Source organism: Esox lucius, chromosome 19 (genome assembly GCF_011004845.1).
Source record: "Esox lucius isolate fEsoLuc1 chromosome 19, fEsoLuc1.pri, whole genome shotgun sequence".
NCBI classification, from domain to species: domain Eukaryota; kingdom Metazoa; phylum Chordata; class Actinopteri; order Esociformes; family Esocidae; genus Esox; species Esox lucius.
In genome coordinates, this window is record NC_047587.1 from 30,913,080 (window position 1) to 30,929,237 (window position 16,158).

The following is a 16,158-nucleotide window of genomic DNA, read 5'->3' on the forward strand; positions in this document are numbered from 1 at the left end:
AAACTAAAATCTTTGAAGGGGGAAAAATATAAAAATCACAATAACCTGGTTGCATAAGTGTGCACACCCTTAAACTAATACTTTGTTGAAGGACCTTTTGATTTTATTACAGCACTCAGCCTTTTTGGGTAGGAGTCTATAAGCATGGCACATCTTGACATGGCAATTATCCCCACTCTTCTTTGCAAAAGCACTCCAAATCTGATTGTCAGATTGCGAGGACATCTCCTGTGCAAAGCCATCTTCAGATCACCCCACAGATGTTCAATTGGATTCAGGTATGGGCTCTGCCCGTAGCAATTCCAAAATGTTAATCGTCTTCTGGTGAAGCCATGCTTTTGTGGATTTGGATGTGCTTTGGTGCGTTGTCGTGGTGAAAGGTGAACATCCTCTTCATCTTCAGCTTTCTAACGGATGCCTGAAGGTTTTGTTACAAAATTGTCTGGTATTTGGAACTTTTCATAATTCCCTCCACCCTGACACAGAAAAATCCCTCAGATGCTTTGGAAGCAGCTCTCTGTGGACAAATTCAGGAAAATCCTACTAGAACAGCTGAACTTTATTTGTGATTAATTGGAGTCACTTTAAATTATGGCAGGTGTGTAATGACTTCTATTTAATATGAGTTTGAATGTGATTGGTTAATTCTGAACACAGCCACATCCCCAGTTAAAAAGGGTTGTGCACACTTATGCAACCAGGTTATTGTAAGGTATTGTATTGTTTTATATTTCATTTTTCCCTCTTTAAGATTTCAGTTTGTTTTTCAATTGAATTGTTCACATTATAGGTCACAGTAAAAGTGGAAACAGTTCTGACATGATTTATCTTTGTCTCATTCGTAAACATAACAAAAACAGGCATTTTAACAGGGGTGTGTAGACTTTTTATATCCACTGTATCAATAAAATATATATATATATCCATTGACCTAACCAGGTCAATCTTACCATTCTCTGTCCTTTGCGAGGCAAGCTCTTCTTATTGGATAGGATACTATGGAACAAACTGCCAGAAATATATCAAATAGGATGGATAATTATAGAGGATTTCTGTTATTCAGCGTCCAACTCTCATTTGGTAATTATATGCCCCAGTTAGTCTATAGCAGGACAAATGAGCTATGGGGCTTTGGGGTGGTAATAAATAGGAAACCAGGAAGGAGAAATAATAAGCTCAAGACATCAGAAGTAGTTAAATATAATAAAAAATAACATAGTTGACGAGAGAGGAGTTCGTCCTTATTAATATGGGTTCTTTAGGCGCTACTCCCCGCTCACCTGTGACAAGTTGTGCGCGGCCATGTAGCACAGAGCTCCTTTGCTAGTGCCTGAGCCCGCCTCCCACTCCTAACGACAGAGGGAGTGCGCGTTCTCCGGAGGGAAGGCAGGAGAGCGAGAGTTCCCGGCTGCTGCCGCTGCTGCCGAGGGTTTGGAGGAAAACATCATGAGCTCCAGGAAAGGTATGTAAATATCTACTATATCCTTCAAATATTCCGCCCGAGACAGCTTTAGTTTGTTTTGGAGAGAGGTGCCGAAATTACGCACCTGCGGGGCTTCACATTTTTGGGTAAACAAACGATTGTTGGACCGGACAGCAATTGCTCAACACTGATGTGTTGTTCTTTCTCTCTATCCGTGCCCGGACATCGGTCTTACCTCTACATAAATCTAATCTCTTCTAGTGATGGCCATCCAGGCCCGAAAGAGAAGGCCGAAGGGGAAAAAAGACAAGGCAGCCCACGGAAAGAGGTAAGCTTAGTAGAGAAGCGGTCGGAGAGGAGAGGGCATGGAGTATTGTTTATGTGCTGTGCTCGTTTGTTGTGTTTTGTGTGTTAGGTCCTGGCTGAGTGACCTGTGCGAAAGCGACATATGGTGGAAAGTCTGTTTTTGCGCTGGTATGGCACACAGTGCAGGTGCTGGCATGAAACGGGAGATTGGGCTCGCCTCTGCGGCTCGTGGCCAGCTCTGGGCGGTCCAACTGTGGTGTTGGAAGTTGCCATTGGCAACGACCGTCGGGGCAGTGTGTGGTGGATTGATATCTCGTGCCTGCGGAGCGTGAACATACAGGATATGAAATACTTGCTGAAGATTTATAACACAATAAACCAGTAATGTGTCTCTCTGAAGTAGTTAAACTGACGTCGTTTTGGCTGCTTTAGCTGAGGCTAAGAGTAAGTCTTGACTTGGCTCAGGGTTCCAAATAAGAACAGACAGATGTGACAGGCTATCTTTGCCTCATTGCAGTAATGACAGCAACAGCGACGGACAATCACCCGGATCGAATAGCGTTGTTGGCGTGCTGGCGCCTTTTATAAATCTGGCTGGGTCTGTAGCTGCTATATGACTGTGCCTATAGGAACAGTGTGTAGCTTGACTCTTCCAGAGTGGGTCTAGTGTGGAATATGGGTGTGTGAATTGTGCGCTACCTATCTTCCATGGTGCATGAGCCGGTTTTGACAGTGTGCGCGCAGCGGCGCAGTGGGTCTGTAAAGTGCATGCGAATTGGTCTGGGGAGAGAGCAGCCGACTTCATGGCAGGATGCTATTGGATCGACGTCACGGTGTAGTCACTGGCGTCAATTAGGTGATACCACACCAAGGTTCTGCCCACACGCGCGGCTATGGAAAGTGCTAGAAAATGTGTTGCCTCAGGATACGTTAGTAAAATTATTACACAAATCAATGAAAAGCGTGTAAAATCGACATATATTTAAATCCAGTGTCTGGATTTGGAGCAATTCTGGAGCAATGTATCTTATCACCCTGGTGATACTGTTGCAAAACATTAATTTCAGTTGATTAAAATGGGGTCTATTTACAATTTGTGCCTTAATGATTTTTGACAGTGCTCTAAAAGAGACATTAAAAATTAAACCCATATTCCTCCCTTGGCCTTCATAACTGTGTGTGGTTGCTTTGCTGTTGTAAGCAATCTAGAGACATGCTTTCAGCTGGAAACCACAACAAACACACATGTACTCAGCTGACATAGCTATGCAGGCCACACTTTGTACTTCCTGCCTGTCTGCTGATCTAGGTGTGAGCCTGTGTATGGTTTTTCTTGTGCTTGAAATTCATAGGCCTCCTAGTAGAATCTACCTCTTAATTGCAGCCAGGAGGCTCGTCGAGCTAAAATCAGAAGGGGCCAAAAAAACATAGTATAACACAGCCCATCCCTCGTCCCATTCATGCTATAAAGAATAAGACACTCACCTCTATTTCCAACTCCCTTGTCCTCAAACGGTTACCCCCACCCATCACCCCTGCCCTTGCCTATTTGACTGACATCTGACTTGCCCAACCTAGCCTACAGAACACAACCAAACTGGGAGAAATAGAGGCTTCTGTCACTGGTCTCCATATACTGAAATAGAATTCAGCAGGAAGGAGCAGAGTCTTGTCACACACAAACAGACAGACAGGGGGAATGCTACTGACTGTAGTAAAAGTGACAGCTTTGTGTGTGTGTGTGTGTGTGTGTGTTTACATGCATTGTGTGCATTTAGGGTATGTAGATATAGTGTATTTTATTGTTCACACATTGTAAATTACGTCTCACATTCCCTTCTGTCTGCATCTGTTGCGTTGCCCATTATTTTCACTCTCCTTCAAATTGTTTCTGGGGCCAGTCCGTGTTTTTCAACTAGACATAACTTGAGACTTGACAGACTGTCTTTAATATTCTATGGGAGGTCTTATTACATTTTATTCCATCACAACTCATTTAATCACAATTTTCAGCTGCTTCCTGGGTGCTTCTTTTCCCGGAGCCAGTCAGTAACTTAGTAACACTATTTCACCAATCATTCACACACAGTGTAGGCTAGTACATAATGCCACTCACCCTGGACATGGCTGCCTGGGGACTGAATGAGTCATGAATCAAGCGTTCCTCGTCAAAGCTGACAGAATTATTATGGTGCTTACAACTGTTATACCTGTCTGCACTCTAGGATTTGTAAACTAACAGCATTGAATGACGGCTACACCTACTCGCCTCCTACATGTACAGCCCCATCCACAAATAGCCAATCAACAACAAAAACCCACTCACCCTTATTCCCACTTTCTCCCAACTATGTCAGAGACTTTACATATTATAGAAATGATACATGTAATATTCCTCTGTATGAATGTTATGAATCTGTCAGATTAACCATCACTCTTCCAGTGTACTGCTTTTATGGAAAATCCCTGTATCAGGCCAATGCAGTCTGGTTGATGTTTCTGCCCGTAGCAATGTAAACCTAATTGATTTTTGTGTCGCGTTTTGCCAACAGATTGAAGATGGCAATTCGCAGGCTTGCGAATAGGCTTGTGTGCGGATCAGCATATTGAAGCAGTTAGGTAGCACTTCTCAGGAGTGCCAACCAAAATGCAGATTCTGTGTTAGCTGGATATCATTGCTGGAGCCCAAACACCCAAAGTCTCCCACATTTGATCAACCTTCACATTTTGCAAATAAGCCTATTATGATTATTTCTTGGTGTAAAGTCAATAAAAATAATAATAAGATTAATATTACAATTATATGCCATGTAGCAGGAGCTGTAATCCAACACAACCTACTCTCAAGTAAGGATGCGTTTTACATCGAGACGTTAGCTGGAATTGAACCCAGTATTTTGCACCACCGTCTGAGCTAATCACCGTATACGAGTACCGTATACATTCTTGTGTTGTGTTGGTTCTTCTATGAAAGTTAGTGTACTTGGGACAGTTATCAAGGTTGTCAGAGTCAGGGTTCATTGTCAGGGTCAGAGTTCATTGACTAAATTGTGCGTTTTTGCATCTGAAATGCTAGCCATGAGGGGTGTACAGTGGGGAGAACAAGTATTTGATACACTGCCGATTTGGCAGGTTTTCCTACTCACAAAGCATGTAGAGGTCTGTAATTTGTATCATAGGTACACTTCAACTGTGAGAGACAGAATCTAAAACAAAAATCCAGAAATTCACATTGTATGATTTTTTTTTATAATTAATTAGCATTTTATTGCATGATCAAGTATTTGATCACCTACCAACCAGTAAGAATTCCGGCTCTCACAGACCTGTTAGTTTTTCTTTAAGTTCTCCACTCATTGCCTGTATTAACTGCACCTGTTTGAACTCGTTACCTGTATGAAGACACCTGTCCACACACTCAATCAAACAGACTCCAACCTCTCCACAAGGGCCAAGACCAGAGAGCTGTGTAAGGACATCAGAGATAACATTTGTAGACCTGCACAATGCTGGGATGGGCTACAGGACAATAGGCAAGCAGCTTGGTGAGAAGGCAACAACTGGAAGAAGAAAATGTCCCTCGGTCCGGGGCTCCATGCAAGATCTCACCTCATGGGCCATCAATGATCATGAGGAAGGTGAGGGAACTACACGGCAGGACCTGGTCAAGGACCTGAAGAGAGCTGGGACCACAGTCATAAAGAAAACCATTAGTAACACATTACACTGTCATGAATTAAAATCCTGCAGCCCACGCAAGGTCCCCCTGCTCAAGCCAGCGCATGTCCAGGCCCGTCTGAAGTTTGCCAATGACCATCTGGATGATCCAGAGGAGGAATGGGAGAAGGTCATGTGGTCTGATGAGACAAAAATAGAGCTTTTTGGTCTAAACTCCACTCGCCGTATTTGGAGGAAGAAGAAGGATGAGTACAACCCCAAGAACACCATCCCAACCGTGAAGCATGGAGGTGGAAACTTTTGGGATACTTTTCTGAAAAGGGGACAGGACGACTGCACCGTATTGAGGGGAGGATGGATGGGGCCATGTATCGCGAGATCTTGGACAACAACCTCCTTTCCTCAGTAAGAGCAATGAAGATGGGTCGTGGCTGGGTCTTCCAGCATGACAAAGACCCGAAACACACAAGGAGTGGCTCCGTAAGAAGCATCTCAAGGTCCTGCAGTGGCCTAGCCAGTCTCCAGACCTGAACCCAATAGAAAATCTTTGGAGGGAGCTGAAAGTCCGTATTGCCCAGCGACAGCCCAGAAACCTGAAGGATCTGGAGAAGGTCTGTATGGAGGAGTGGGCCAAAATCCCTGCTGCAGTGTGTGCAAACCTGGTCAAGAACAACAGGAAACTATAGAGAAATACTTGTTCTCCCCACTGTACAAGCTGTATCCAACAGTATTTTTTTGGACAGAGATCTATGGGCTTAGAGCATGTGAAAAAGAAGTTGATTTGTGTGTGTGTCCGCGTGTGTGTCCGCGTGTGTGTCCGCGTGTGTGTCCGCGTGTGTTTCCGCGTGTGTGTCCGCGTGTGTGTCCGCGTGTGTGTCCGCGTGTGTGTCCTCGTGTGTGTGTGAGTGAGAGTGAGAAGCTCAGGACTTCGATCCCCACTGGACAGATTTGCACGGTCAATGATGCTTCATTTAATACGGAGGCCTGGCTTCATGAATCAGACAGTCACAGCACTGCAGAGAGCCTGCCATGTGAGCCTCATGTACTGTCATTTAGTGAAGGGAGAGGGAGGGAGGGAGGTAGTGGGAGAGGGAGGCATTGTGGCTTGGGAAGGTGGGTGGGCTGAAACACAATTGACCTTCACTCCAATGCTTGCAAGTTCGAATCTGTTGAACAGTGAGATGTCTTTTTGTAATTTCAGTTTTTGTTACCATTACCTCGGTACTGTGGTGCCTAACCTAACCTTAAATATAATTTCTAGCAAGTGTTTTTCTGTAATTGAAACAGAATGTCAAAGGAATTGATCATGTGTTTTACATATTTGTGCCAATTTATATCAATACATGCTATGTACAATGCTATACATAAGTGGGTACACCCCTCATATTTTTGTAAATATTTGATATCTGTTCTTGTGACAAACCTGAATAAATGACACTTTGCTACAATGTAAAGTAGTGAATGTACAGCTTGTATAACAGTGTAAATTTTCTGTCCCCTCAAAATAACACAACACACAGCCATTAATGTCCAAACCGCTGGCGACAAAAGTGAGTACACTCCCCATTTACATTCCAGGGTCCAAAACAGGATGCTGTGTAAAATGCAAATGGAGAACAAATGCAAGGATGTGCAAATCATTGATCCCTATATGTAATTGAAAATAGTGCGAAGACAACATATCAAATATTGAAACTGAGAATTTTCTTTGTTTTTGGAGAAATAAATGCCCATTTTGAATTTAATGCCAGCAACAGGTTAAAAAAAGTTGGGATGGGCATTCTGTTGCATCACGTTTTCTTTTAACAATACTCTGTAAATGTTTGGGAACTGAGGAGACCAATTGCTGTAGATATGAAAGTGAAATGTTTTCCCATTCTTGCTTGATATAGGATTTCAGCTCGGGGTCTCCTTTGTCGTATTTTTCACATTGTGCCAAATATTTTCAATGGATGACAGGTCTAGACTGCAGGCAGGCCAGTTTAGCACACAGACTCTTTTACTATGGATCCATGCTGTTGTAATACATGCAGGATTTCGTTTGGCATTGTCTTGCTGAAATAAGCAAGGCCTTCCATGAAAAAGACATTGTCTGGATGGCAGCATATCTGTTTTAATGCAGTGCCGACTGAGGGCCCGAAGATCACGGCCATGCAATTTTGGTTTTTGGCCTTTACGTACATAGATTTCTTTGGATTCTCTGAATTTTTTAATGATATTATGTATTGTAGATGATGAGATCCCCAAACTCTTTGCAATTTTACCATGAGAATCATTATTCTTAAATTGTTGCACTGTTTGCCTGCTCAGTCTTTCACAGAGTGGTGAACCCCTCCCCATCTTTACTTCTGAAAGACTCATCCTATCTGGGATGCTCTGTTTATACCCAATCACTGGCCTGATACCAATTAACCTAATTACTTGAGCATTACATAATTTTCCAAGTCTTTTATTGCCTCTGTCCCAGCTTTTTTGAAACGTGTTGCTGGCATCAAATTTAAAGTGGGCATATATTTTTCAAGAGACAATAACATTTCTCATTTTCAACATTTGATATGTTGTCTTTGTACTATTTTCTATTGAATATAGGGTTTAAATGATTTCCACATAATGGCATTCTGTTTTTTGTTTTTTTAGATTTTACACGTCCCAACTTTTTTGTAAATGGGGTTGTACTTAAACCACTTTTATTGAAATCCAAGCTTGCGTAGTATAAAGCCAAAATGAGAAAAATGCTGGAAAATTATGACATACAGGACCAGTCAAAACATGTACACATTTACTCATTCAAGGGTATTTCTTTATTTTTCCAACCAAAAAAGTGTTAAATCAAAATATATTTATATTGGTCAAATAGCCCTTATGCAGCCTGGACGTATGTTTTTGGTCAATGTCCTGTTGAAAAACAAATGATAGTCCCACTAAACCCATACCAGATGGGATGGCGTATCTCTGCAGAATGTTGTGGTAGCCATGCTGGTTGAATGTGCCTTGAATTCTAAATAAGTCACAAGTGTCACCAGTGAAACAGCCCCACACCATCACACCTCCTCTTCCATCCTTTGTGGTGGGAACCAAACATGCAGTGATCCTCTATTCAGCCACTCTGTGTCTCACAAAGACACAGCAGTTAGAATCAAAAATCGAAAATGTGGAAAGATTTCCACCTGTCTCATGTCAATTTCTTGTGTGTCTTGGCCGCAGCAAGAATTTTCTTTTTATTGGTGTCCTTCCATAGTGGCCTATATAGTTGTTTAGGCAAAGGGTGGCTACTATAAAGTTTCTACAATGTTGATTCAGTGTGATATAAGTTATTTTGATTTGTTTAGCACATTTTTTTTGTTTGGTTACTACATGATTCCATATGTGTTATTCCATGTCTTTACTATTATTGTATAGTGTGGAGAATTGTAAAAATAAAGAATGACTAGGTGTGTCCAAACCTTTGACTGGTACTGTATTTCATAGGACATTGTTGATCACTACTCTTTTTTTTGTTTGTGTGTGATTGGTTGTTCAGCCATGTTTTTCCAAACATCAAAATGAGTCATCACTAGTAAAACCTGCAGGACAGCAGTATTTACCCTTCTGTTGTGGAGAAACCACATCAAAATGTTTGTGTTCAATTCACAGTTAGGACCATTACGGCCAAAACAAAGCACATAATCCACCCCAACCCACTAACTTCCATCACGTGGGCTACGGTAACATGAGATTACAGCAAGTACTCTGGTTGTCAACAGAAAGCTTTACGTCAATAACAAGTGAGAGATGCCACTTAAAGTGAAACCTTTGCAAACAAAGTGAACTGTTGTTATGCGACAGGTTTTGACTAGCTTGAAAGGGAGCCATCTATCTAGTTAGCTTAATCTTGCTTCACCCAGATAGGATCAAGTTAATGGTCATAGTATGACAGTATAATGCTCAGAATAACAGTACAGTCACAATCTTTCCCTGGTAGACCACCTGGAGTAATGTGGATTGAATGGGTTGTAGAATAGCCTGCAACACCACCAGTGGAATGTGTTATTTAAGTCTATTTAAGTGTTTAAGTGTAACATCCTGAAGACAATTGCCCTCCTCTACTTCAGTTTTAACGAATGTGTGAGGTTATGTATTTAGGTGTTGGTGTTTAGTGCATGTGGTGTACAGTTGGTAAGCAGATTAACCCATATTTTGGTTCCTGATTATGAGGATCCTCAGATTATGACCAGTTCCCTTAAATAAAGGAGGCCCAGATTTGAGTTATGTAGCTCTAGTGGCTAGCCTATCCATTTAATCCATATTAATGCCTAATGATTAGGCCTGGCACTGGCATGTGCTAGATTTTGAGAAATTATTTCATGTACTGCTTGGTGAAATCAGGCAGGATTGTGTTACTGTAAACCAATTGGACGTGAGCAATGTGACCTAGTAATTGACAATATGCATGGGTAAATAAGATGTTGTACTGGCAGTTTAACCTAGAGGATTCTGGGATGTTCTGTCACACCCCTTTCATAACATCTCTGAACTACAGACTAGTTCTAGCCGGCAGGCCAGGCCAGGCCATTGAGGGTAGAGGGAGAGAGGCATTAGGTCATGCCATTTTGTTCCAATCTGGTCACATTCACTTTTCTGCCCCCTGCTGACGATTACCAGTAAATCAGTTAGTTGTTTGAAATTGTGGTGCAAGGCATAAAACATTTCATTTTTGTTGACCACTGCTTTGGTATTTTATGAGCCTGCAGAAGAAGCCCCTCCCCCAAATATTTTGGGAGTGACCCCTAAGTATTCCTCTCCTCGTAGCACAGTGGTTCCCTCCTGCTCATGTTGTTGACTACAGGAACACTTTTCCTCTTCCTCCCTGTGTTCTCCTTTGTTTTAGAACAGATATCTGATCATGAGAGTTTCTGATACTCTAGGAGGAGAATAAAAGATGCCCAAAGCTTGTGAGTGAAAATCGTTGGGTTTGTGTTACCGCTCTAAGAGTTGGCTGATGCTTGTATGACGGTTTAGGCCAAGTGTTAGTTATTATTGGGTTCAGGGATTAGTCAAGCTGCAGTATATGCCTACTCCCCAAATAAGTGTGTCTCTCTATGTGGCTCAAAGAACCTGTTCATAATAATATCACATTACTGTGATATATTCTAAATTGTTTAACAGCTGTTGATCTCACACTGTTCGTAGCGAGCGATATTCTAAACCTTTCTGTGAGAGTGGACCTTCACCAAGGAGGGGGTGGAATGTTATTTGTCTAATTAGCCTATCTCTCTGCCAAAGCTGACATGCTAATCCCTGCGTGCGTGTTGCTCGTGTGTGTGTGTGTGTGTGTGTGTGTGTGCGCATGCGTGTGTGTGTGACACATTCAATTCACACTGTTAACACTCTCTCTCGCTCATCACTTGCAATTTTATACATAAATGTTCACCTGGTGCTGGCATAAGACTATGTTGTACATCGAATGACTTTGACTGGGGCGTTTGTCACCTGTCAGGGCCAGTGGACGTCTCCATGAAGAAGACTCAAGTAGGAAAAATCTATTTAGATTAATAGCTGATCAGAACAATTGGGTTTGTATCGGTGAAGGTCCGCTGGCAAAGCTGTTTATGAGACTCCGACCAATGGAAAGCTGGTCCGCCTTATCAGACAGGGGTGTTACTGTTAGTTAGAACACAGACTTGTCATTGCTGCCTATCTGTGGTCAATATGGGTTGTGGCTCATTGCCTGCTACATTGTAAAAGCAGAAAATACATGTCAGCTTGTTGTGCTACTGTTTCTATCGTCTCTGTTTGGTTAAAATAATAACACCGGGTTCATTTTCAAAAAGAGTCTGGTGCAGTTATATCAGTGAACACCAGAGGGCCCTATCATCGTCCAATTTGATCCGGTTCTATGCTGTTGTTGGCTGGGGGGCAGAGGCTTTGTGTGGTTCTTCCTCATTCCGGCTCCACTAGACCAGCGCAAACATTGGATGTGTTGTTGTTGGCATTGTTGATGTTTTTTTTTAATAGTTGTTTTTGTTTGTGTTACGTGTGTTTGGTATTGTTGCTGTTGGGTCTGTTGCTGTTTTTGCCATTGGCCGCATGCTAGTCATAATATGTATTGAAATTGTAATAGGGCTGGCTGCTGTAATAGCTGGAAGTTAGTGGTGAAACTGGGGATGTGTCAAGTGCATGTGTTTTTACAGGCACCAACTGGTATCCATTTTGTGTCAAGGCGTGGTAATGGGCCAGACTAATGACTTCGCTTTAATGAAGTTGCAGCGGCCTGACATGAGCTCAGAGTGAGGGTCGGGACAGGTCAAGGGTCGTCTGCCTTCATTCATTAATTAAACACACACCACTTAGCTAATAAGACACACACTGCTCCTGAGTTGAGGGGATTTGGACTCAATGCGCATGCGTACACACACATCATTGATGTCCGGAGTGTGTTCCCTGGTGTAACGAGGGAGAGTGAGCAGATCGAGGGCCAGCTGCTTACCTGACAACCCTGGGGAAACAAGATGTTGCCAACCAACTAGACAGACTGGGTGTTAGATATCATGGATCCAGTGACCCTTATAGAGTTCTGAAATTATGATGGAGGGACTGACACTCCAGGTCACATCTGGGATAGTCAGTCGTACAGTCTGTCTCGTCTTACTGACACACACACATGCACCACCGGATGTCTGCCCCAAGTTAGGATATAGTCAATTGACCGTTATATTGTGTAGTGTGAAACGTGTGTAGTGTAGTGTGTGTAGGTTGTATTGTGCGTAGTGTAGTGTGTGTAGGTTGTAATGTGTGTAGTGTAGTATGTAGGTTGTAATGTGTGTAGTGTTGTCTGTAGGTTGTATTATGTGTAGTTTAGTGTGTGTAGGTTGTAGTGTGTGTAGGTTGTAGTGTGTGTAGGTTGTATTGTGCGTAGTGTAGTGTGTGTAGGTTGTATTGTGTGTAGTGTAACGGGTGTAGGTTGTATTGTGCGTAGTGTAGTGTGTGTAGGTTGTATTGTGCGTAGTGTAGTGTGTGTAGGTTGTATTGTGTGTAGTGTAGTGTGTGTAGGTTGTATTGTGTGTAGTGTAAAGGGTGTAGGTTGTATTGTGTGTAGTGTAGAGGGTGTAGGTTGTATTGTGTGTAGTGTAGTATGTAGGTTGTATTGTGCGTAGTAGTGGGTGTAGGTTGTATTGTGCGTAGTGTAGTGGGTGTTGGTTGTATTTTGCGTAGTGTAGTGGGTGTAGGTTGTATTGTGCGTAGTGTAGTGGGTGTAGGTTGTATTGTGCGTAGTGTAGTGGGTGTAGGTTGTATTGTGCGTAGTGTGGTGGGTGTAGGTTGTATTGTGCGTAGTCTGGTGGGTGTAGGTTGTATTGTGCGTAGTGTAGTGGGTGTAGGTTGTATTGTGTGTAGTGTAGTGGGTGTAGGTTGTATTGTGCGTAGTGTAGTGGATGTAGGTTTTATTGTGCGTAGTGTAGTGTTAAACAGGTGTGTGGGTTTACTGCTTCCGCCAAACTCACAGGCTTGTAATTCCTATCAGCAAAGTAATGGGAATGACATTAATGACATTAACTGTACTTGAGTTTGAAAAGTATGGACTTTTTTCTTAGTGGCACAACTTGGTAAAAACAGATTTAGTTAGTTGATAGTGAGGAACAAATGCAAACCCCCGGAAAGTAAGCACAGACCATAGAGTTTATACACATGCCTTTGTTTTATCCAAGCCCTAACGCGTTTCGATGCAATCAACTTTTCTGTCAGGCAATAGAACCTTCTGGAGCTAAACGTTAGCTGATATCTAGCTACACGTATACCCATTGGTGGAGCTCTGGGTTTCTAGCAGTGCGCTCCTGTGTTTGCAGACATAACAGTCTCTGCACACACGGCAACGAAATCATGAACACTTACAGAAATTCTGCCGTTAATTTAGATCCAGTGGAAGGTCACTTCAACATTATTAACAACAGCAATCTTATGCCGTGAGTGACAACATAGAAATGCATGTGACACTGACACATTCGCTGAGCAGTATGAAACAACACTTACTGCACACAGAGCTCAGTGTTATTTCAGATCAGTGGCCCTTTTAGAGTGTTTCTCCCCTCTCTCACTGACCCTCCCTTACTGTTTCCTTTTCCCCTTTCTATCATCCCCCTCCATCCCTTTTCTCTCGTCCCTTTTCTCTCTCTGTCCCGATCTGTCTTTCTCTTCCCTCTGTACCACCAGCCGGCGAGAGAAGTAGGCCGCTTAAAGATAGCCCCCAGCAGCCTCAATACTGGCTCCCAAAATACCACAGCTAGTGAGACAGAACCCCCTCCCCATAGCTAAGAGACTGCTCCTCTCACCCTCCTTTTCTCCTCCCCTTCTCACCAGTGCTCCAACAAGGGCTGGTGTCTTTTCTGAAAGACATGGCCTAACATCCTGGACACGAGTGCACGTCCTTCGGGGCAAATGTTGTGGGCGTGTATATATGTGGCTGATGTGTGACAGTTTGTCTAAGGAGGAGTCCGTCTTTAAAACGGTTGTTGTTTCTTTAGTCTCAGTAGTCATCCTCCACTGTTTTAATGTGACATCTGGAGCATACCATTTTCTTTGTGAAGCTGGGGGGGGGCTGATAGTAATCCACTGACGCTCAGTTTTAAGATACCACGGTGACCTAATGTCACCCCCCCCCCCCCGATGGCCCATAGTTACATGAAACGAGGACTGCTGTTGATGGTTGCTTGTGTGTTTGTGTGTGTGTGTGCGTCGCGTCTCCTTATCGGAGAGTGTCGAATCCAGTCATGGAGCCAGACGTGCCCTCAGATATGGATCCCATGTCAATTTTCCCAAGACATCCTCCCTCAGAGCGCCGTCCACACTCTCACACTGTTTTTGTTCCTAATGGTGTCTCTCACCCAGGGCAAAAAAAAAATTAAATATCCCGGAAAGACATTTCATGCGCAGTAAAAATACATGCCCCCCCCCCCCCCCAACCCAAGTCTTATCGTTTCTCGAGACGCTAAAATGGATTGGGCATGGAATGCTTTGAGGGGCGCATGTGTGTTGGCTGCGGGGGTGGGTGTGATGTGGGGGGCTGTGCGTGTTCAGACAGTACACACACCGACCCGCTCTTTGTAATTCCACTGTGTGCAAGTGGAGGCTGACTAACAAACAACAGTATTGAGGTCAGACTGAGTAGAGGGAGAGAGTGGGAGAGATGGGGGAGGACAGTGGAGAGGACCTCCACCATGCCACACCCTCTGGCTATCTCTGCTGTTCAGCCATGGAGAAACTGACCCATCTGCCGGGACGGACACACAGAATGGAGAGATGTGGAGGGAAGGGTCAATGGAAGCACCCGTGTCAACCATCCAGCCTGAGAAGACCGAGGAGGAGGGAAAAGAGAAGGATGGCAGATAGGTGGGGGGGTGGGGGGGGGTCTGATCTGTGCGGCGTTGCCCTGAGATACAGGATGTCGTAATAAGGGAGAGGAGGGAGGAGGGTGGACAGGACCACGCAGGGATGGGGGGGAGAGGACTGCCTCAAGGAGAAGTTGTCAGGTTTTCCTGTTGGTCTCAGTCCTCCCACCCCCCTCTCTCTGTCAGGCAGTGGTTTGTCCCAGCTTGCTCAGGGCTCTGTTGTTGTGCAGAGCTGCAGAAGGCCTGCTGGAGCCAGCTACTGTACCTCTGCCGTTGGAGAGACTCACAGAGACAGAAAGAGGAGGAGTAGAGAGATTGACACTGAGACTGCGAGTGTGGGAGTGTGTGTTCATTTCATTACCGGTTTAAGAACTGACCCAGGAACACAGAGGACAGACGGAAGGACACAGGAAACAGGACCGCCTCTGAAAAAGGGAAAGTGAGCGAGAGAGAGAGATTGAAGAAGGTGAAGGAAGGAAGCTGGTCTGAGGAGGGGCGTCTCGTTTCACACGCAGTAAGATTGGTGCTCAGCCAGCCCACAGAGCTGGCATTTTTCTTCTCCTTTTTTGAAGCATTGTCCTCCATCCTCTCGTCTCCTTCGAGCAGGCGTGAGAGATAGGAGAGGAGGAGGGGAGGCAGCCCCCCCCCCTTCACAGACACACGGCACTGAACTCAGGCAGAGAGGCAGAAGCCGAGAAAAGAGAGAGAGAGACTGTTTGTCATTCCTTGGCACCTCTCTGTCGTCCCTCGGCGAGCGAGCGGCTAACAGGCACCGCTCATGTCCGTGAACTCGGAGAAATCCTCGTCCCCCGAAAGGTAACACGCCTCACCCCCCTCCCCATGCCCCCACCCCGACTGTCTGTCTGTCTTTCTCTGTGCCATGCGTTCTGTCCGGCGTTCTGTCATTCTGTCTCCTCTCCCCTTCGTCTCCCCCCTGTCTCTCGGTCGGTCCATTCCAGCCGCTTGTCGTCTGCTATTGTCTGTAGAGGGTGCAGTGTGCTGACACGTTAAGGAAACAGGCGCAGTGGTCTATTGTTGCGGTCCGCTGTAGCATTTCAGACAGCCAGTGGAAAAACAACACATTTTTGCCTGTCTGTCTGGCTGTTTATTCAATGTCTGTTTGCCTGTCTGCTCCTGCTGAGGTCAGGGGGGTCTTACCCAGCAGTGTCTGCCTGTCAAGATGTCAACAGTGGAATAGCCAGCAAGCACATCTCAGCAGGACAGAGCAGTCAGACATCCGACGAAGAGCACATCACCAGCAGCACGTCTCAAAACACATACAAGACAATAACCTTGTAGAAACATCCCAAAAAAAAACTGCAGTTCACCTAACCTGCGTTATAAAACCATCCAATAATACTTTACTAGTTAAGCAAAGATACCACAACAGAG

At 44.3% G+C, this 16,158-nt stretch overlaps 1 protein-coding gene across 5 annotated transcripts in view; it reads left to right on the forward strand.

The window, feature by feature from the left end:
* Window positions 1-1,296: 1,296 nt before the first annotated feature.
* The window catches only part of srpk2 (SRSF protein kinase 2), a 66,513-nt gene continuing 51,651 nt past the window's right edge, over window positions 1,297-16,158 (forward strand). For 2 of the 5 annotated variants that reach the window (XM_029115186.2, XM_029115185.2), the window contains exons 1-2: window positions 1,297-1,462; window positions 1,685-1,751. In XM_029115186.2, coding sequence (XP_028971019.2) covers window positions 1,447-1,462; window positions 1,685-1,751 — 83 coding nt within the window. In that variant the 5' untranslated portion in view covers window positions 1,297-1,446. Of the gene's footprint in view, window positions 1,463-1,684; window positions 1,752-14,950; window positions 15,583-16,158 lie in introns of those variants that run through there. The other 3 variants (XM_029115183.2, XM_029115182.2, XM_029115187.2) reach the window with 2 other exon arrangements.